Source organism: Protomyctophum parallelum (genome assembly GCF_964188405.1).
Source record: "Protomyctophum parallelum genome assembly, chromosome: 4".
In the NCBI taxonomy this organism is placed as follows: Eukaryota; Metazoa; Chordata; class Actinopteri; order Myctophiformes; family Myctophidae; genus Protomyctophum; species Protomyctophum parallelum.
The window spans coordinates 37,168,036-37,190,433 of NC_139700.1; the positions used below are offsets into that span (position 1 = coordinate 37,168,036).

At 43.6% G+C, this 22,398-nt stretch overlaps 2 protein-coding genes across 3 annotated transcripts in view; one reads left to right on the forward strand and one right to left on the reverse strand.

The window, feature by feature from the left end:
- snx33 (sorting nexin 33) overlaps positions 1-4,173 on the reverse strand; it is a 34,826-nt gene extending 30,653 nt beyond the window's left edge. The window contains exon 1 of the mRNA XM_083762955.1: positions 1,775-4,173. Within this exon, the coding sequence (XP_083619081.1) occupies positions 1,775-3,230 (1,456 nt within the window). The 5' untranslated portion in view covers positions 3,231-4,173. The remainder of the gene's footprint in view (positions 1-1,774) is intronic.
- Positions 4,174-5,235: 1,062 nt separating this feature from the next.
- snupn (snurportin 1) lies at positions 5,236-16,747 on the forward strand. Of its 2 annotated transcripts, none has more exons than XM_083763162.1 (9): positions 5,236-5,264; positions 6,021-6,189; positions 7,291-7,486; positions 9,498-9,602; positions 11,095-11,191; positions 12,606-12,703; positions 13,669-13,746; positions 13,865-13,945; positions 14,907-16,747. In XM_083763162.1, exons 2-9 carry the CDS (start codon positions 6,032-6,034, stop codon positions 15,231-15,233), a joined length of 1,140 nt encoding a protein of 379 aa, XP_083619288.1. In that variant the 5' UTR covers positions 5,236-5,264; positions 6,021-6,031; the 3' UTR covers positions 15,234-16,747. The 2 variants fall into 2 exon arrangements, with proteins under 2 accessions (XP_083619288.1, XP_083619287.1); XM_083763161.1 differs by having other exon boundaries at positions 5,249-5,319.
- The last annotated feature ends 5,651 nt before the right edge of the window (positions 16,748-22,398 follow it).

Genomic DNA, 22,398 nt, shown 5'->3' on the forward strand with positions numbered 1-22,398 from the left:
CTTTACTTCAGCCAGCTGGTAAAAATATCACCACCAGACTGGGGTGAGAGAGTGTGTGTGTGTGTGTGTGTGTGTGTGTGTGTGTGTGTGTGTGTGTGTGTGTGTGTGTGTGTGTGTGTGTGTGTGTGTGTGTGTGTGTGTGTGTGTGTGTGTGTGTGTGTGTGTGTGTGTGTGTGTGTGTGTGTGTGTGTGTGTGTGTGTGTGTGTGTGTGTGTGTGTGTGTGTGTGTGTGTGTGCGCGTGTGGGTGCGTGTGCGTGTGCGTGTGGGTGCGTATGCGTGCGCTTGTGCGTGTGTGTCAGGACTTGAGATGCTGGAGGCAAAACCCTTTGACCTACAATGTCAGGCATTACTTACAGACTGACACAGAATGCTTGTTCACACTGAGGACTTTCGAAAAATGTCTTTAAAAAAAACAGGCTGTCAGCACGTTGACACAAACTATTGGTGTTATTCTTGACTTGGAATTAAAAAACAACATGTTGGTTTGGAGCAGTTGAATCTATTGAGCTGTCACTGATTTGACTAAACATTTTAGGGCAGATCTTACTGTGGCAGAGTTTTACAAAATCTCCTACTTCTGTCTACCCTTTCTAACTCTCCCACTTTCTGTCTCCTTTCACTTTTCTTTTAGACTGTCTCTTCTTTATCAGAACAACAGTAAACATTGCTGTTCTGTTGTCTGTTAACTAAATGCACAGCAGCTGTTTCCCACTGGAAAGAAAGTGATCGTGGATCTCAGTGGGACCAACCTGGATAACTGAAGGTTACATAAATAAATAATAAATAGAATGGTATGCAGCATTTGCCACATTTTCCCCTATGTGCACGCCACTAGAGCTGTTCTCATTTCTTCCTCAACTCCAGACGACCACTGCAGTAACAATGTTACTGAGTGATCACTGTTGACATTTCAGTCAATCGAGGTTCATTTGATTAACAAACAGTCACAATCAGCGACAATAATCCATGATTACTGTCCTTTAAACATGACTGACTGACTACACCTAGTTGCTGATAATATGACGACGAACAGCCTTCATTTGTTTTCCACAAACATCTACTGTACAATCTGCTTGGTCATGGAATTCATAATGTGATTGTGAGATAAGACTGAAGGAATGTTGGAAGAAGAAGAGCAGCTGAAATTGTTCCAGACATCTACAGGAAGTGGTTAATGGTTTGCCATGGTGGATGTTTTTCACCTTCAACTTCTATTAAAAACACATTCACATCGTATTAAGCAAAATCACCAGATCACTAGCGAACTCCCTGGAGGGAAGAGCTTATTACCTTGGTGAAGATTGATGTTGAAAACAAGCAATGGGGCCTGGTGCATAGCAACTCCATTGCTTGTTTTATTCATCTTGGCACTGAACATATTACTATTATACATGACATGTAGAGACAATTACAATCCAATTTCCAAACACAAAAACTATGACTTAGTTCTTATTACCTCTCCAATGATTAATAACATCTGGTAAGTTTAAATAAATTGTCCATATGGTCATGAAGACAAGCTTCTTTGTTGGTTGCACTGGTGTGCCTAACTTTTTCATATGTAACTTTTTGCATATGTGCCCAAAATGGGTGCACTCTGGAGCCCTAACTAAGTTCCCACTCATGGATGGATGGAGAGCTCATTCTTGAATTGACTATTGACTATTATATGCTATTCCTCATTAAGTCTGACTCTGAAACATCCCTACAACACCCACTACACCCTAACATAAACACAAACAAGGCACTGATGCTTTGACTTTGGTCTTTTACCTTTCTGTAGGTGAATGATGTCAGGGAAGTTGGAGAGCAGACCCTGGTACAGAGACAGCTTGTCCAGCATGAGGAAGAGGTCGTACTTTGGCTGCTCTGCGAACAACTCCCCGATGTTCTCGTATGTGCGTCCCGTATGTGAGATGGCGTTGTTGAGGCCGTCCGAGCTATGTGGCGGGTCAAGCATGAAGCCCTGGCTGATGTTCTGGAAGGCATTACCCAGCCGCTGGAACTCCTTGCGGAACCCACCAAGGTGCTTGCGCACGAGTTCCGAGGCCACGTGTGTCAGCTGCAGGACACTGTCGTCCATCTTCTTGGCAAACGACTTGAAGGAGTCTACGCGCTCCTCCACATCCTGCAGGTCCTGGTGCTCGTTGGGGATCTGGAAGGTCAGCATGAAATGGGCACCGATCATTTCGTCCTTCTCTGCTCGCCGCTTGCCCAGCTTCCATTGCTTGTCGTCGCCACACATCAGGAAGTGTTCGAACCCCTCGTACTGGGAGAGGACAGGGTGACTGGTCATGTGGTTTATCCAGAGGATCAACCGCCTCTTGCGCTTTTCTATGAAGTCCTCCTCGAAGCGCCCAGTCGCCTGCTTCTCCGGCAGGTGGGGGACGGAGATCACGGTGAACTTGTGCAGCAGGCGGTTGTACAGCCAGTCAAAGTGCTTGTAGCGTCTGTACACGGGATGACCCGTGTGGCTCGGCGTGACCCGGTAGGAGATGTACGTCTTGATGCCCTTGAACTTGGTCTGTTTAGTGGGGTCCTCGATGGAACAGGTGAAGGGCTGTGGGCTCTCCTTCCACAGGGGCCCTTTGGGGCCCATCTCAATGGTGTACGACTCTGCAATCTTTGCCATCATGGGCACATCTCCGAGCACAAACGCCTCGACACCGGACCGCACAAAGCTGGAGAACCGGTTCAAGTTCCTGCCCACCATGCTTCCCTTCCTGGAGCTGGAGATGCTGTCCTGCCGCTCCATGAAGGGCTTGCCCCTGTAGTGCACATTGGGGTTGGTGGAGATGGGGCTGCTCTGGGGATGAGCATGCCCGTTGGCTCCCCCGCCGTTACCGTTCCCCCTCCTGTGGTCCTCATCCTCCACCACCGTGGAGCTGTCATCCCAGTCGTCCCAATCGTCATCCTCGTCGTCAAAGTAACCTGCACCATGATAGGGCGTGTTGGGCGCCGACGGGAAGTACGAGGACGACGGGGAGTCGTGTCCCAGAGAGCCGGCGGGGCTTATGGAGCAATCGGTGAGGTTGGAGTTGGAGCGGGGGCGGATGATCTCCACATAGGATGCCGGGAAGAGACCCCGCTGGCCGCGGCTGTTCTCGCCCTGCAGCCAGCCGTCCACCGAGTGCTCGTCAAAGATCACCAGCTCCTCGTTCTCCTGGATGCTGATCTCCTCTTTGTTTTCGCTTTGGAATGTGTAGATGGCTTTGGCTTTGCCCGACATCTTGATAATTAATAACGATGTTAATGCTCTCTAATTTCCCCCAAAGCAGCCCTCGCCCTCCCCCCAAAAAACAATTCTACAACCTATTGTGCGACGCTGTTGTATCTTGATACATTTTGTATGTGTTAATCTCTATCGCTGTCTCTCATTACATGACAGCTGTTTTTTGGGTTCGCGATGGCGTGACAGAGTATTCAAAATTAATGATATGGTAATTATCTGACACAGGAGACAAGAGTCAAATGACAAAAGCAAACTGCTCAAATGCATCAACTATACGTGCAACAGTGACTATCTCTCAGCCCATTTGGTCTAAAAAAAAGCTTACCTTTTCACGCGTATTTTGTTTAAAAGCGTATGCGTATCGATAACTTTATAGCGGCGTCATAGCGCATGCCAATGTGATATTTCCCGTCCTCCGCTCCGTGCACATCCCCAAAAACACACCGCAGGTTAAGAAACAAAAGCCAAGCCTGAGTCATTAAAACAATCCAATGGTCGGTGGTGTAATCCTGGGTGATTTGTTTTGCGACCTTGCGCGGTTCACTCCTCAATCATCGGCTTAGTTTTCACATCGCCGCAGATGGCTAGAAGTGACTCCTTGACGCACATATTCCCAGGACAAAGCGGTCCGTTTTTGCAGCAATAGATGGGTATAATGGTATCCTGTGCTGCTCCACATTCCCTCACAGACAAACTTGTCCTGTTTTTTCTCTTGTAAACAGGTTCTTGCGCATCTTCCCTCGCGGGCCCTTGTGTAAAATAGGGAATTACTTGCCAGATGCAGATGATGATGATGTACGATTCCAAAACATCAACACGCCACCACACAGACCTGTGCTATTTTCTCACAATGTATCCATCATGCGCTCTCTCCGCAACAAAGTAACTCTTTCCATGACGTGAGGCTTCTTGGACACAATTGAAGCAAGTTCCCCCTCTTTTCATCTCCTCCTCATTCTTTGAAAGCAGGGGGGAAACCGTCTTATACTGCCCCCTATGGGACAAACCGATTGTTGTGCAAATACTACTACTGAATGTATTGATTTATTTAGTAGAATTTTACTGTGTAGATCCAACCAAATCAATCACAAATAGCCTATTATAATGAATTATCATTATGTGAAGAAAATAATTCTGAACAACTACAGCAGTGAGCAGAAACTCTGGCTGCAGCTGGATGATTGATTCAATTTGGTCGGTTGGTTGATTGATTGATTGATTGATTGATTGATTGGTTGGTTGGTTGATTGATTGATTGAATAGGCCTATACTTTAATTATCTCAGGAAAGTACAGTCGCCTATAATACAAGGTCTGCTAAAATGATGGAGCCAACAAAACCTATTGGCTTGTAACGCTTGTTTCCATTGGGGTCCAGTTAATTGAATGTACAGGATAGGACCACAATGGAAACAAGCACTTGTGGCTTTTTGTGTTGTCCTTTTTAGCATCATTGTATAATTGTAGCACTGTACTATTTGCAAACTGTTAATAAAGTATTCTATCAATCAATAAAAATGTGACAGCGAAGTCAGTGGGACTGACTGGCACATGTTATTATGGTGGTGTGTGTGTAGTGGACCGATTATTATGCATGATGATGAAAATAGCACGAGAAGCATGGTTATTGTTCAAGATAGAATTATATTAGTCTAATACACACTCCGATGCAGAAGGTGGCGGTAAAGCACCATAATGTTGCCCTCAAACCTACAGATGTGAACTGAAGCATACACAGGAAAACCACCACAATGGACCTCAGGGCTTTTTGTGTTATACTTTTAGCACCATTGTATAATCACTGTACTATTTGCAACCTGTTAATTCTGTTAATAAAGTATTGAATCAAAACTAAAGCCCTGTGCATGCAACAGCGACTCAGCGAGGCAGCAGGGCTGCTGCAGCAGCTGCAAAACCCCGGGTTACCTTCTGTCGCTTTTTATCGGCCAACTAAAAAAAAGAACAGTGGAGGGAAATATGACTGCAGCCTGACGTGACGTCACTGCGATAGTCTCTGCTCAAACAACGCAAGGTAGCGAACATTAAATTGGATCATAAACTGCTGTTTATCTGAAGATTTAACGAAGGTTTCTGTTTTATACACGCCGGTGCATGTGCATGTAAAAACTAAACATCTAAAATGACCACGTCGTCTGGTCGACTCGAAACGTGGATTTGTCTTTTATTCTTTGCACCTTTGTACCTTAGTTAGCATTGTGCTAACGTCATGTTAGCCACATAAGTAGCCCCTCTCGGGTCAGCTCAATCTATCCATTGGGTTCTGACTCGCGGGGCTACCACATAAGCAGAGATGTAGCAAAGTGTGCAATGTGCATCCAACTCTTCTTGACTAGTAACTCATTTATGTCGCTTGCAGTTTCATGAATAATAATATAAAGTAATATGGTTGTTAAAGGATAAACTATCTTATGTAAAACCCTCAGAACTGTAGTTCAGATTTAGACTTTTTTATATCTATATGTATTTGATCGATTCTGATTTTCATTCGATAAAATACATCTACGAGAGCCTAAATCTTAGGCTAGTTCAGCTACAGTCCCCATTTATGTTTTGAGGAGTGACAACAATAATAATAATAATCGTCATGAGTTGTGAAAAGTAGCCAAATAATGAAAGTTGTTAATGTAATATCACATGATCAGTGTGTTTATAATTTCTGGAAATTACATGGATTAATTATATTGTCCATGGGCATAGATTTGAGTATACAACAAGAGTGCTTTGTTAGTAGTTTCACTGTTCAGTAATCTGCTGTGTTGTCCTGCAGACTCCCCCATCATGGATGAGCTGACCAAGACCCTGTCGGCCAGCTTCGCTGTGTCCAAGGAGCCCAACAGTACTTCTTGTGCCCACCCTCGTCTGGCCCAGTACAAGACCAAGTACAGCGTTCTGGAGCAGAGTGAGAGGCGCCGCCGCTTCCTTGACCTGCAGAAAACGTCAGCAGCACACTTACACTACCATGCAGTTCTCTGTTACAATTAGGGATGGGACAATATGAACATTACAATGGTCAAGAGGTGCACTGAACACACATCCACAAACTGCAACAGGTGCAGGACCAAGAACGGAGAGTTCCACACACCGCCCGAGGCCAAAACGTTGTATTTCTTGTCCGCTCTGTCGGTGGATTATTTTGGGAGCTTTTAGGGCGGTGTGCGGATCTCCTCCTTTTTTACAATATGAAAATTACACATCACGATAAATGGCAAAAATAATTGCGATTAACAATATTATCCATCCATCTTAACCGCTTATCCGGAGTCGGGTTGCGGGGGCAACAGCTCCAACAGAGAGCTCCAGAGCAACACTAGTAACTTCATCCTGGGGGATCCCAAGGGGTTTCAAGGCCAGTTTGGAGACAATACTCCCATCTGGTCCTTGGTCTGCCCCAGGGTCTCCTTCAAGTGGGACGTGCAGAGAGGCATCCTTACTAGTTGCCCGAACAACCTATTGCTGGCTCCTTTCCAAGCGAAGAAGCAGCAAGTCTGTTTTATCTAGTATATACTAGAGGGTTTAAGGCTTTAATCCAAGAGGTACTCAATTTCACGATAATTATAAATCTCTGCAATACGATTATTGTGAGTGTTTCACGTGATTATCGTCCCATCCCTAGATTCACATTCAGGGTAATCAAATCAAACTTTATTCATACAGCACATTTACAACAACCGAAATTTATCAAAGTGCTGTACATGGAAGGCAACAGAAAAGGCCTGTGCAACAACATAGTGATTAGTGACAGGTCAAAGCAAACTATAAAAACATGAAACCGAGGTAAACTACAAAGATTCAATTTCAAACAACATTAAAAGCTAGAGAAAATGAATTAGTCTTGACTCTTGAGGAGAGATAGCCCCAATAGACACTGCACTTCTAATGGGCGAGGTGTAGGCTGTTCCAGAGTGTGGGGGCAGCAGCAGCAAAGGCACGGTCACCCCTGGTTATTAGTCTCATAATAACGATGATGATGATGATGATAATGAATTAACCTTCATTAGGTTTGTTGAACAATGTCACTCGTTCTCTGTAAATGTCAGGAAGCGGTTGAACTATGTGAACCATTGCCGGCACCTGGCTGATGGGGACTGGACAGGAGCCGACAGCGATGGGGAGGATGAAGGGATGGACAAGAAGGAGCAGGGGGAGGAGAAGAAGAAGAATGATGAGGAGGAGGAGGATGATGAAGGGATGGAGGTTGAGAAGAGGAAGCTGCCAAAGCATTATGCCAACCAGGTGAGGGTTGTATTATTATTATTATTCTTCCAAATACGTTTTATTAACCCATTTAGGCCTTGAGGCCGATTCTAAAAATGTCTTCTAAAACCTAACCTAAAGTTTTCCCGAAAACCTTCAAATTTGTATTAAAAAAAAATGATGTTGCTATATGAGACACAGAGGTAGCTCCCGCCATGAAAGGTATAACAACGTATAGATTACACCAGGTCTAAATGGGTTAAGAACAGATATATATTTTTTCATGTACAACAAAATTCAAAAAAAAAATAAAAGAACTACAAATAAGGCTGACATAAGGAAACGAGTTCAGTGACATTATATAAAATAGAGTAGTAAGTAGTAAGTAGTAGTAAGTAAAATTAAATGTTGCCATGGAAAACAAAAATAACACAATCATTTCAAGTAAAGTGAGTGTTATGTACATCCACTGCATAATATACCAATAAAGTTCACAGTTTATCACAAAGTGCTATACCAAAACTTCTTAAAGTGCATAAAGTCATACATTGAGTAGGTTGCGTTGGTGCCTTGTATATTTGCCTCCACTGTAGCCTGTCAGTTATGTGCAAAGGTACATCATTTTACTAGTAGTAACAGTGTTCTGTCATTGCGGCATTGGTCAGTGTGATGTGTATCAAAGAGAATTTGAGTGGTTGGATCTTGAAAGACAAAAACTTCAGTCAATTTAATTGTCAACGTGTGCTCATAGAACAATAAGCTTCGAACATTTCGCTATATAAACCTAATTGATCCAATGACTGTTTATTGAGTGTGCATGTTTAACTTGTTTTTCCAACATCATTCAGACATCCGTGTAAGGAGTCTATGATATTGATAATGACTAGTTTGTTCATTTTTTTCATGTATTATTTATCATATGTTTCATGTACCAGTATGTTTTCTTTACCTAGTGTAAGAAAGGTTGTCTATGAAGGTTCTCTATAGATGTACTTGAATTTGCTGTTCAATCAGCACAGTGCATTTAGCCTTATGTTGGCTGTTTCAGTTGTCTGTCTTGTCCACAAGAGGGCACACGTGTCTTTAGGATGATGGTGTGCTTTTTTTCTTTTTTTGTCCCTACATTGTTTGTTTGCACTGTGAAACTGAATCACAACACAGATTGCCTTGCCCTCATTGTCCATGGCAATTAATATGATTCTGATTTAGATTTGCACTCATTCAATGAACAGTCCATGAATTGAATACACAGGACCCCAATGGAAACAGACAAGGCATAGTGCTTCCTTGGGTTAAATCCTTTTAGCATCAGCTTGAGGTTGTATAGGGCCTATACAATCCCTGCTCTAGAGCTTCCCTATACTATAGGGAAGCTCTAGAGCAGGGATTGTGATCAATTGAGTTGATGAAAAACATTTATTAACCATTACTAGAGCGGTGCCAGTTGGAGCCTCTACAGCGGTGGCCTTTGGGCACTGGCCTACTTGGAACGATGCAAGTTGTTAATGCATGCCCCACCCAGATATTATGTCTGTGTCCCGTAGACGTCAGAATGATGTCAGAACAGGCCAGGCCCCTGCCCAGAGCCCGGGCAGAGCCCTTTTTGGGGCGTTTCTGGGGGAGTCTGAAGTGATGTCAGAAGTGAAAGCTGTGTCCCCTGGGCTGAGGCCTATGTGGTGGTTCTGGACAACCATGGGTCCGACCGACTCGACACCAGGCACTGTACTCCGTGTGGGGGTGTGGGACGAGTGTCGAAAGTCGGTGGGGCGAACGGTTCTCGAGTTACGTGGATTTCAGACGTGTGTGTGTGTGTGTGTGTCTGTGTAAAACCATTCTCCAGAGTTTATTTTACCTTAATTATTATTCATATTAAATTGTCTCATTCTTTGTTTTATTATATTAACATTATTGATGTATTCTATGCTTCTATTCTAATTAGCAGCCTAAAATAAGATGTAATGTAATTTATCATCACGTCATTAAAACAAACATGTTATAGTGCAGCTTTAACATATTAAAACGTTGTCATATTTGTTTGTTTTTTCTCCAGCTGATGTTGTCAGAGTGGTTGGTAGATGTTCCATCAGACCTGAGTTCTGATTGGATGCTGGTGGTCTGTCCTGTCGGGAAACGATCCCTCATTGTCGCCTCCAAGGTATATGGCAAACACTCTCCTGGACCACCTTTTCATGACAAATTAATCAGAAAATATTTTGTGCCTGGGACCCCCATGTTGTAAAAATGTTTAAAAAAATGTATATCGTCCTGACAATATGAATTGTTTTATAAAAGTAATAGGTCGCATTCAGTGTGGTACCACCAACGAAGGCTGGATAACTGAAACGTTTGTTCATTTTAGAGACATGTAAGAAATAGAGATGCACCGATATATCGTCAATATCGGTATTTGCCAAAAACATTTTTTATAGGTTATAACTATAAAGTTATAGGAGTTTTTACTCTATGGTGTTTCCATCCATCTTCGACGCTTATTCCGTCGCGGGGGCAACAGCTCCACCAGAGAGCTCCAGACTTCCCTCTCCAGAGCAACATTAGTAACTTCTTCCTGGGGGAGCCAGAGAGGCATCCCAACCAGATGCACGAACCACCTAAGCTGGCTCTTTTCCAAGCGAAGAAGCAGCGACTCTACTCCGAGTCTCTCTCGCGTGACTGAACTTCTCACCCTATCTCTAAGGGAGATGCCAGCCACCCACAGAAGAAGGCTCATTTTGGCCGCTTGTATTCGCGACCTTATTCTTTCGGTCATGACCCACACTTCATGACCATAGGTGAGAGTAGGAACGAAGATTGCTCGGTAGACAGAGAGCTTTGCCTTCTGGCTCAGCTCTCGTTTCGTCACAACAGATATGATATGATATGAAATGTAAGTTTATCATAATCACAGTAAACATCATGTCATATTCAAGACCGGTTTTATACTAACAGCTGAGGTGTGTCACTGTCCAGCTGATCCTCGTTGACATTCAGTAAGTTGACAAGCAATGAAGTTTCCCTGGCACAAAAGGGGGAAATAAGAACACCAGTCAGTATCGGCTAAATTCTTAAATAATTGCGAGCCATTACTTTTATAAATATTGTTGATCTAAACAAGGATATTGCACCAGAAAAAATTATCTATTTTTCAGAGCTGTGACAAACCTTCAGAAAGGTGTGTGTGTGTGTGTGTGTGTGTGTGTGTGTGTGTGTGTGTGTGTCATTTCCTGTTTCATAACTGGAAATGACATAAGTGGAATTCCACGTTACGGGGCAGACATCTTTCCTGCTTTTGCAAAACATTAACCACACTGATTGAATTACTGTGTGTATTAACCACTTCCAAACTGACATCCCTATTTGGCGTATCCCTATAATGTCATTATAGGTGATAATGTCCCCTAAAAGAAATCCATAAAAAAAAAAGGTTGATCAAAAACAGCTTTTTTCGGCTATTGGTTGTATGGCAAAGCATAATAGGGATTGCGTTTTTAATGATAAATAGGTCAGTGGTGAATATCAAGTAGACCTCACTGGCCTGGTAGTCTTTTTAAAATGTCAGCTGTCATATTGATTTGTGGGTCACAGACTAGTGTCCTGTGTGTGTCCCTGTGGTCCGTTCATCCCTGTTATGTGCTCCTCCTGTTGTCCAGGGCTCAACGGCAGCGTACACTAAGAGTGGCTACTGCGTGAACCGCTTCCCATCGCTGCTTCCTGGAGGAAACAGACACAACTCAGCCATGGGGAAAGGTAGGCGGGCCATGTGAACATGTTAACGGACACGGCCATTGACTCAGGGTGTTAAGATTTATAGTAAAGGTAATATGAAGTATATTCTAAGTACATAATTGTAAGTAAGTAAGAGCTACTTTAATTGCACCAGTAGTCATCTTTCTATTAATGCACCGAAAAATGTCTGTCAGTCAGGCCTTCTGTCTGTCTGTAGCCTACACTTCCTTATATCCCTTGGACTGCCAGTCCCAATGTTTTTGTTTGGGTAACAAATTGGCATATTTTTAATTCATCGTTTTAACATACAAGAAAGATCTGAAGAGATGTTTTTTCTTTTTTATTTCATTGCAAATGTATTCTCTCGAATCGCCACCAGATGGCGGGAAAGCACCATTATGCAGATTTTGGCTAAAATAGACGGATCTTCCTAAGTCACTTCCGGTTCAACGATCAACAACATCCTGTAGTATTTTGACCCTAGTCAATAGCTTGGCTGGTCCGGATTGCTAAGCTAATGCTATATTCTTCATAACTAAGTCAAATTAACCTCAAATCAACCCCAAAAGATCGAAAAATATCACATTTGTTACAGCGACGCACATAGAGACGGCGCGCGTGCACGATAGCGCACGATCACGCGGATTTCGGCCGTTTTTTGGTAAATTACATCCAACATTAGTGATATTAGCGAAAAAATATAATTTTTTGCTCTTTTGACCCCGCGATAACTGATATTGATTGTCATTCCGTTTTTTCCGTTAACGGGAGGTTTAGATTTTTCGATTAATTCAGTTTTTTCCGTTAATTGTAGGCCAAGGGTTAACCAAGGACTGTCTAAAGAGGACGAGACGCGAAGACCGTACGGGTGACGCCATGTTGCTCCATGGAAGGAAAGAAACATGGGAAGTTGTACATGCACAAATTTGGGCATGTACAACTTCCTGGTCTCAACTGCGCATGTTTCTTTCCTTCCAGGGAGCAACATGGCGTCGCCCGTACGGTCTTTGCGTCTCGTCCTCTTTAGACAGTCCTTGATATTAACCTGACTCCGCCAGATGGGGCAGTAGAGAGTATTCTCTACGGCCCCATCTGGCCAACATCATTTGCTGTTCATATATTCAGAACGGGTAAGGACTAGTATGAAGTAACATTACATTCGGTTCACATCTTTTAAAGTCTCATATCTTGGTGATAATGAGCTTTCATCACACAAACAAGAAAAGAGAATAACACCTACAAATAAAAGCAATAAACGGGAATGAGCAGGATAAGCAAAAAATATTTTAAAGGAAACCGACGGCGACAATATATAAAATCAGCCTATCCTAATAAAAAGAATACTTATTATTATCAATAATTAATTATATTCTGCTGTTGTATTTATTGTTTTCTAATATATTGATGTCTTCCTTTGTGTCCTATCTCTGTACAGACTATACCATCCTGGACTGTATCTTCAGTGAGATGGACAGAACATATTACATTCTGGACGTCATGTGTTGGAGAGGACACCCTGTGTATGACTGCCCTGTAAGACTCAATTCACTTTATGAAGCTTATATTTCAGTTAACAATACATAATATATGTAGATTATTTCTTAATGTTGCAACGTACTGTATAGTCAAAGGCAAATGTCGCCTTTAAGCATGGTTAGTGTAAACTTAAGGCACTTTACTTACTAAGGGGCCATACAAACCAAGCTACTACCAGTAGATCACAAAGGCTGTGCAGGTAGACCACATGACATGCCCCTAAAGATATATCATTTTAATAAAAAAACGCATTTTTGGCATCTGCCACTTGAATTCAGTTGACTTGATTGATTGACATCAAAAAGGGCTCAGCTCAAACCCACAATGTGCGTGGCGTGGTTCAATGCTGTCCAGCTCATAACATTAGCGGCTGGCTGCCGGTACACCGGTGGTAAATGCTTGCTCGCAGCGGTGCGGTGGAGCCCGGGTTCAAACTGGGAACCTCGTGGGTTCCCGTCCGGCTGCTCTACCAGCCACTCTACCCCTGAACCACTGCCGCCCCACTGCCGCCAACATTTCTGTTCCTAATTTTGGTGGGGACCCCCTGGAACTTTTGTCAATAAACCTTGGGGGGGCCCCCGGACATCACTTTGAGAACGACTATGGCATCTAACTACTTGGTAGTATAGAGTACATACAACTTACTATGGTAATGGTTGTAACTGTTTTATATAGCATCATTCTTAAAGATCTTCAGTAATAGCTTAATTATCTATGCCAGGCCAGACCGATTTTTCATATTCCATTCCAGTTGGCTATGATTGACTTCCAAAATGTGGGTAGCCAACCTGGCCTGGCTGTGCTCCACACATTTCTAATTAAATAATGTTTTGAAATGGAAGGGAATAAATCTATCCTCCTGGAATCTTTTATCTAATTTGGTAGCAACTAGTGGTGTCTGGAGCACATATGTGCCTGTTTATTGCCTTCTGTAGCTCATGTTGATATTTTCACATCAACAGACAGAGTTCCGGTTCTACTGGCTCCAGACCAAAGTCGAGGAGGCAGAGGGCCTGACGGAGATAGCCAAACGCAACCCTGTAAGTGTCCACTTGTGTGTGTGTGTGTGTGTGTGTGTGTGTTTGAGAGAACACTGGACCTTGTGTTTTAATGCCTATTTGTTCTACTGATAACATGTTTTTGTTTTGTTTTGGATAGTTCCGCTTTGTCAGTCTCCAGAGTTCTGACTGCGCCACAGAATCCATCCAGAAAGCCTTGAGCACAGACTACAGCTTCAACGTAAGAAAAGCATGCCACTTTCTCTACCATTCATATCGTCACTTAAATGTCAGCTTGAACAGTTCAATTGGAAACAGAATGTGTGCCTTGTTTTCATAGGTCACTGTCAGGTATGTTGTCTTATTGGAGCAAACAGCCAAGAGGGAGACAGTGTAGGAGTCACAGACATTAGGTAAGCTGAGAGGGAGACAGTGTAGGAGTCGCAGACATTAGGTAAGCTGAGAGGGAGACAGTGTAGGAGTCACAGACATTAGGTAAGCTGAGAGGGAGACAGTGTAGGAGTCACAGACAGTAGGTAAGATGAGAGGGAGACAGTGTAGGAGTCACAGACATTAGGTAAGCTGAGAGGGAGACAGTGTAGGAGTCGCAGACATTAGGTAAGCTGAGAGGGAGACAGTGTAGGAGAGACAGACAGTAGGTAAGCTGAGAGGGAGACAGTGTAGGAGTCGCAGACATTAGGTAAGCTGAGAGGGAGACAGTGTAGGAGAGACAGACAGTAGGTAAGCTGAGAGGGAGACAGTGTAGGAGTCACAGACAGTAGGTAAGATGAGAGGGAGACAGTGTAGGAGAGACAGACGTTAGGAAAGCTGACAGGGAGACGGTGTAAGAGAGACAGAAAGCTAACAGGGAGATAATGTGGGAGAGAGAGACAGGACAACTGACAGGGAGACAGTGAAGGAGTAACAGGCGGTAGGAAAGCTGAGGTATTAGAAAGACAGACAGTAGGAGAGCTAAGGTGGAGACCGACACTACCAGTTCAGTGTCTTTGCAAGTAGCATATAACATGCATATTGTACCATAAACACATTGTTACCTGACTTTGACTACAATCTTCTTGTTGTAGTAATACAGATGTTGAGAAATCTTGACAAATCGTCTCTTAAAGGTGTCCTTGACAAGTGGCGTGAAGCCCATGTTACAACAGACTGTGTGTTGTGTGTTGTGGTGTTTTTTCAATCAGGTGGATGGCGTTCTCTTCTACCATCGGCAGACCCACTACACCCCCGGCAGCACCCCCCTGGTTGGTTGGCTGCGACCCTACATGGTGGCTGACATCCTAGGTATGGATGTCCCCGTGGGGCCCCTCACCTCCAAGCCAGCCTATGCAGGACACCAGCTCCAGCAGATCCGCGAACACAAGAAACCCTCCAGCGAGGTTCGACCGGTCGAGTGGAACGGACGCTACGAGCTGGAGTACTTGTCCACGCCTAGCCAGGACAGTGGAGATGGGGGGCCTACATTCGCAGAGCCCCAGAAGCCCATAAAGGAGGGTCAGATGGAGAACTGAACGGAGAAGAGACGGTCAGAGGTGAAAGATACCGGTAGGGTTAACCACTTAAACCCTCTAGAGTTGATTTGGCTATCTACTTGGACCTCTTTTTTCCCATCTACACCAAAACAAGACGATCTACAAGCTTCCAATGCTTGTAGATCTGCTATTTTTTGGCTAATGTTCCCAACTTCCCACCAGAATATCGGATGCCGGGGTTCAAGTGGTTATGGGTGATTTATACTTAGTTGCGCGCCGGTGTCTGCACAGAAAATAACAGATCTACAAAATCGGTGTGAGCTTGTAGCTTGGTTATTTTCAACATGGCACACAACCAAGTCTAACTCAGGCTTTAGCAAGCTGCAGGCTGAGAACAGGGTATTTCATGGTGTTGGTTTATATTTTAGCGGTTTGGCTGCTGTTGTCCAGCCAGGGTGGATGCAGTATAAAGCAAGGAGGTTGGAAGCCTTTGACAAAACACATAGCTGCAGCAGAGATGAGAACCCGAGGCTAGGAACAGCTCTCTGGCACTTGATTGACAATGTTTAGCAATGCAGGGACGACCGATCGACACAAAATGACTAAGGATAATAGACCTCAAAACATCCATGACGTACCATTCAAATTTCAGCAGTCACTCTGTTCTGAGGGAGATTGCCTCATTATCTTCGCAAGTTAAAACCTTATATTCTCCATAAATCAGGTTTGACTTACAGTAAACTCATGGGAAATGGACACTATTTGTTCCTCATCTGTTGTGGTGAGAAATCTGAGAAGATCTGCGTAGTGTGCCATTAGTTACTTTGTCATGGTTTGTCATTTCACAATGCTTAACAAAATGAGAGGGGCAGGACGTAAAATGAGAGCTGTTGGAAACAGTTGGAAATGTGAGATGCTCAGTCTGTTTCTCATGATCACTTTGTCACCTTTAACACTTCAAATCACCTTCATTTTTCCCTTGTTCCCTTGGGCTATTTTCAGAAGTGCAGAATTATGCCTAATTATTTTCCATTGTACAACAGCAGTCCTTCAATCTAACTGTGATGCATTGTTAGCTTGAAGATCTGTTCTTTTCAGAATCTCGGAGACAAGAAAATTTGAAATCTTTACGTTTTGCATGGCTGTCAATTCCACATCTATATTTCATAACACTTTCATTTAAACACAACCTAGTAGGAATGTAGGGAGAAATTATAAAAATGCCTCTTGAAGAGAACAGTTTTCATTATTGAAGAATAATTCACTTCAGACTCATAATGTGAGAGGGAGGAGTGAAGGTCTCTGCAGTCTCCACAGGAAAATAAATCCAGTCTGCATGTAGTCGTTTCACTGAGGACTACTCGGGACTTGGGAAATGTTCCCAGGTTGAATGAAAAGTCAGTGTTGATATGGTATGGATGTTTTTCTAATCATGTTTGTTTTTCTAATCATGTTTTTAAATTTAAATGTGGATGTGTTGTTTGACAATGCTGCTTATGTTGAAGTATTCAAGTGTAATGTTTCTGAATAAAGGTTTTTTTACTATGCTGTCATTTGTAAACACACATTATATAATCAAAGAGCAGTAAAACCTTATTCATACCTTATTTATACTCAACGAACACAACATATTTTCAACAGTAACACGAGAGAGATTAACCACTTTAAAGGGGTATTTCACTATAATATAATACTTTTGGTCATTTCATCATCTACTCAGGCTTATGTGAACACCCCAGACAGTTTGTTGCTTGATTCAATATTTTGAGATTTGATGTTCTTTTTAGCTGCCCTGCCCCCTTCCTATACAAACCCATTGTAACTTCAAACCCAATTTTTACTCCATTGTAAGATGAACATCTACAGTACACTATAGCTGAATATGGGAGGGGCTGGCACCCATCAAAAATCACACCTGTGTGAAGTGAGGGGTGCTCTACTGCTCTTATCATACATCTCATTCTGGCCACTCACAATTTGCGTCCTCACATTCGTCTTCAATGTTTGCGTTTACGCAATGTTTGTGTTGACACAAACACTCAAACCATGGCATTACATTTTTGTGTTTGCACAAACACTCAAAGCTAGCCATTCATTGTCATTATTTAACCTGCCATTACCAACTCTGATAGCTTGAGGGGGGGGGGGGACACACACAACCGAGTCGTTGGCTTTGCGGCAGACATGTGCCTACCATTTTAACCAGGCACTAACCACTAACCTATCTGTTCATTACCAACACCCATGATAGATTCTGAGAAAGGAGAGAAGAGTAGACAAGAGTGGAGAGGGAACAGTACAAAAGAACGAAACGGCTGAAAAGAAGAAAAGCGAACAGGAGAGTGAGCGGAACAACAAAGCAAGGTAAAGATAACATATGTGAGAAAAGATAGGAAGGACCTGACAAAGCGATCACAGACACTCGTGTTTGTGGTAATGACTGAGAATTCAGCTCGGACCACGCACCAATCACTTTCCAGGAAGCCGTCTGACAAACTGGACGTGGCTTTCTGCAATGCACTCGGCATGATGCATACATCACATCACCCACAGACCACATGCACAGACAATTTATTCAGGTCTGTCCCAAGTTCAAAGGAAATGTTTTAGCACAAGACTTCTACGAAAGCAGCTCTCGGTCTCGTCTGCACCGTGGCATGTCTGAAATGCATGACACATGATCCACACATCTGAAATTTACCACACTGCCTGATGTAACTGTAATTCTGTGCTAGGTTGGATGTTCACTAATGCAGGGGTTCTCAACCCGTGGGTCGTGACCCCTTTGGGGGTCGCCAAAGTATTTTGGGGGGTCCCCAAATTATTTAAAAAAAAAACTGAATGGCTGGGAAATGGAAATGAAGAGTTTACATAGTACACAGTACATGCATAAACTTTCCTTAATGATTAGATCTGGTTCCAGTATTAATTTATGATATATTTTCTCTATTATTAAGTGACCAAGAAGTCACGAAGAGACTTTGGTCACTTAGCTGTTCTGGCTGAACCGTGCAGTCGGTTTTCGAAATGTGTCAACATGGTAGAGAGCCATGCCAAGCGGGGCGATGCGAAGCCCATGACCATTGTTCAAATGGTGGCGCTATAGCACTGAATTGAAAATGCTAACTTTGAACGTGCATAGCTCATGAAAAGTTTGGCCGTTGGCAATGACACTTTGATACACATATGTCTCATGCCGAACAACTTTCGTGTTCTGACTTTTGACCTCTGACCTTTAAATCATCATAAAATGGAAAAACAGTTAAAATGCTTTGTTTGTGTGTTCCTTGACTCATGAGGAACACATCTGTCACTTTGACAAGTAAGCCCCGCCCTCTTTCTGCCATTTTGAGCAGTTTGAAAAAATGCTTATAGGCCTACCTGATTTTCTGCCTCGATTTTTGAGCAATTTGCGTGAAACGTGTGAAAACGTGTTTGCGTGAAAAGATGAACATCGAACACACTGTAGAAATGGATAACGGCATGCCCAAAATGAGGACACACATACTTGTTACCAAAACACTGAATGATGTTACTGTTTACAATGATACAACTGACTGTGTCCAGATAGCTCAGTTGGTTGAGCTCTTGCCTTTGGACCACAAGGTTGTGTGTTCAAATCCGGGTACTGACAACTCAGCTCGTCAGTCTTATTTGTGCATATTGTTCTTATTGCATATTGTCTTCTTTCTTGGTCCTGCCTTATCGCTGCTTGCAGCTATATTTAATGTTATTTTTGCAGTCAGTTTGTATTGGGGGTGGGGAAGGGGGGCAGGGGTCGCGAAACATGGCCAAAGCATTTCCGGGGGTCCCCAGCCAATAACGTAGACAACCCCTGCACTTATGTACTGGTATTACTGTATGCTTGTAAATGTAAACATTCACTTACCGTATTTTCATTTAAATTTATTTATTTATTACGTTTTCATCCTTGTTGATAGCTAGTATATGTACAATTGTACATGTGGGCAGCATCACAGTCAATATTGGCAAGAAGCAACAGACCACCTTGTACAAGTATGAAATCATGCTCTGACACACACACACACACACACACACACACATGCGAGCGTGTGTGAGTGCACACTCATACTCCCCCTCTCTCTCTCACACACACACACACACACACATAAACACGCACATAGACACACACACATGTGACTTCTTAGTAACAAGCTCGATGAGGGACTAATTCCATCGCCTCTTCTTAATTCTTCAATTTCCCCTTCTTTACAGCATCAATTACAAAACAATTGTCTAGTCAAGAACTGAATGTAGCAACATCTGTCTCACACACACACACACACACACACACACACACACACACACTCACTCACTCCTGTCTCCTCTCCCTCCCTCTCTCCATTGATAACAGCAGTTTAGTGAGTCAGTGCTTTTCGAGTGGGAGGAGCTTCCCAAGTGACATGACGTCAGCGGTAGAACAGGAAGTCTATTGTTGTTTGCTCCCTCCGGTTTAGTTTGCAAGATTATTTTTCTGCTTCCACCCCAGACTTCTCACGGCTTGCTCAAAAGTTCACAACTCTGCTCAGCTGCACAAGCGTTTAATAAGACCTGTTTATTTATTCTGTCACATGCAAAATGGTGGCGTTTATAACTTCTGACCATGTTTAGAACAAAAGAACATTGCCTAGGCTGCTGAGCCAGCCTGACGGCGTGCCTCGGGTTCGACTCCCGATCCCGACGGCCTTTGCCGTGTGTCTTCCCCTCCCATCTCTCTCCCCATTTCCTGTCGGATTACTTTCAACCTATCAATAAAGACAGTAAAAGCCATCCAGGGTGCTGAGCCTCCCCGTGTCCGAAACGGTAGAGAAATGACAGAGTTTCCATGTGGGGGTCCCCGGGGGGTCCCTGGAACATCCAGACCCCCAGGAACGCGCCCAGGGGGGGCGGGCCGGTTCCGGCGTGCCGCCCGCGTCCGAAACGGTTGAGAAATGACAGAGTTACCGTGTGGGGGTCCCTCTACTGTACTGTACTGTACTGTACTGTACTGTACTGTACTGTACTGTACTGTACTGTACTGTACTGTACTGTACTGTACTGTACTGTACTGTACTGGCACACCCAAAATCATCATATATACTGTACAGTTAATATGTGCATGTGTGTTACTGTGTTTGTGTGTGTGTTAGGTTGCGTACAGGTGGTGAAAAACAACAATGCTGTTTTCGTGCTCAGACACAGCCACCCACACACCCACACACAGAGCTCCGTAAGGGAGTGGTTGGCTGGTTGCACCACTAAAAAAAACAAGATTTGATGACATACAGGTAGTCATATTATTACCAGCTGCTTTTATATTTGCGGTGGTGGTGGTCCACAGTAGAAAATAGCAGATCTATGAATATGGTGCACTGTGAGCTCTTGTAGATAGGCTATTTTAACTATTTTATTTATTTATTTATTATTATATATTTTGTAAAGGAATGGTTTTGGTCATACAAGGTTTCCACCACTTGCCCGGGCCGCTCAGTGCTCAGTGAGTTGTCTCTGTTCCACACCGAAAACGGCTACGATAGCATGAGGAAGTTATACTTTGTAGCCCAGTATAGTAGACTGCTGCTGCTATATTATTATGATATTATCACAACATGAAGTTATACCATGATGTCGATGTAAATGGCGTTAAATGAACAAGTATAGGATGATAAACATGAAGCCCTGTCTGTCCATTGTGCATTTGTGACCCCCCCCCCCCCCCCCTATTGTAAATAGCAGACCTAACAAGCCTATGATAATGTAATAAACGAACAACACGCATTTGTGCGACCACGCGACAGACTGTATCAAATATGAAGAACTGACGAACGTAAACGATACAGACTACAGAGACACCTCCCCAACGCGAGTGACTAATTCTCGTGCCAGTTGCCGTGAGCTGTCCCGCGCCCACCCGCCTCCCCGCTCCTCTGGCCTCAGACTGTATCAAATATGACATATGATATGTAAACGATACAGACAACACCTCCCAGACAATATCGCCGAGACAGTTTGTTTATTTTTGGACCACAATTGTTATATGAGACTATTTAAGATCCATAGAGAAAAACTGACGTGAACTCAACATCATATACCCCTCACTCAGGTGACCCAGCCGGGGTGATCAAGTCCCAACTTAACGTCCCAGTAGCTACCCTCGATCAGTCCCAGACTCCCATTAGGGAAAGACCAGGGCCACACAATCTGTGGCTCCGGAACTAACTCTAGGGACTGGGAGGTAGATCAATCTGGCGCGTGGAAGGACTAGGCTCTGTGGGTTGACTCCTGTCCGGGCCCCTCCTATGTCTGACCAGTCCACTCCTGCTCTCACCAGGTCCAGGACCTGTGCGTTGCACCAGACTCCCTCCCAGCACCAGACACTTCATTTAGGAGTGGTGGATTCTTGAGCCGCAATGGTTCTGCAGGCTCCACCTGGTAGCAACGGTGGTGCTGCAGGCTCTGCTTGCGGCTTGAATAGCCCTCCTAAAGGCCTCACGACACGTGGGTTTGTTGGGCTTCCTCCTCGCGGAAGACACAGGCTGGTGAGCCATACTGCTCCCGGGTGCCGTCTACATTCTGGCTGTCACCCGTCCCTCCGGTGGTCACCAGACTTTATGTGTGCAGCCTTTTACAAATAAGTACAAATAGACACTTCTATATAGTCAAAGAACAGAACAGGTATTCATCATAAAGGATGTAAAAAGGGAAAATAAACATACAGTGAGGGGGAAAGGGGGTGGGGGGGGATTCAGATTTTACATATTTATATTTATTTCTACACAAATGGTACCATGGGAATAACAATATGCATGTTATATTTCAGGGGTTTTCAACTGATTATGAACCAGGGACCACCACCCTAACTAAGAATCAACCTGGGGACCCCTGTTGTGTTGGGTGGGGGGATATGGGCAAGGTGTGGGGGGGAAAGATTTAAATAAAATATTTACTGTTAAGGGCTTCATTTCATTTGATAAGTTGTGGTGAATTAAATCAAGCCCTTAACAAACAGTCATTATTTAACATATTTTGACATATGCTAGTGGTCTGGAGGTAAAATAAAAGATTGAGAACCACTGGTCTGTTCTTTTGCCATGGTTGCCCTTATTCTGTGCTCTTAACCTTCCATAAACTCATACTATACAGCAGACACATGCGATTGCATGCTTATATAATGAGCATGTTTGCTAATAATGGTATTGGTGAC

What these genes read in the sequence shown, in the direction of transcription:
- snupn (XM_083763162.1), top strand. Translation starts at nt 6,032, where the DNA reads ATGGATGAGCTGACCAAGACCCTGTCGGCCAGCTTCGCTGTGTCCAAG. An exon ending in CAAAGCATTATGCCAACCAG is followed by an intron (nt 7,487 to 9,497) that starts GTGAGGGTTGTA and finishes TTTTTTCTCCAG; the next exon opens with CTGATGTTGTCAGAGTGGTT. An exon ending in CCCTCATTGTCGCCTCCAAG is followed by an intron (nt 9,603 to 11,094) that starts GTATATGGCAAA and finishes CCTGTTGTCCAG; the next exon opens with GGCTCAACGGCAGCGTACAC.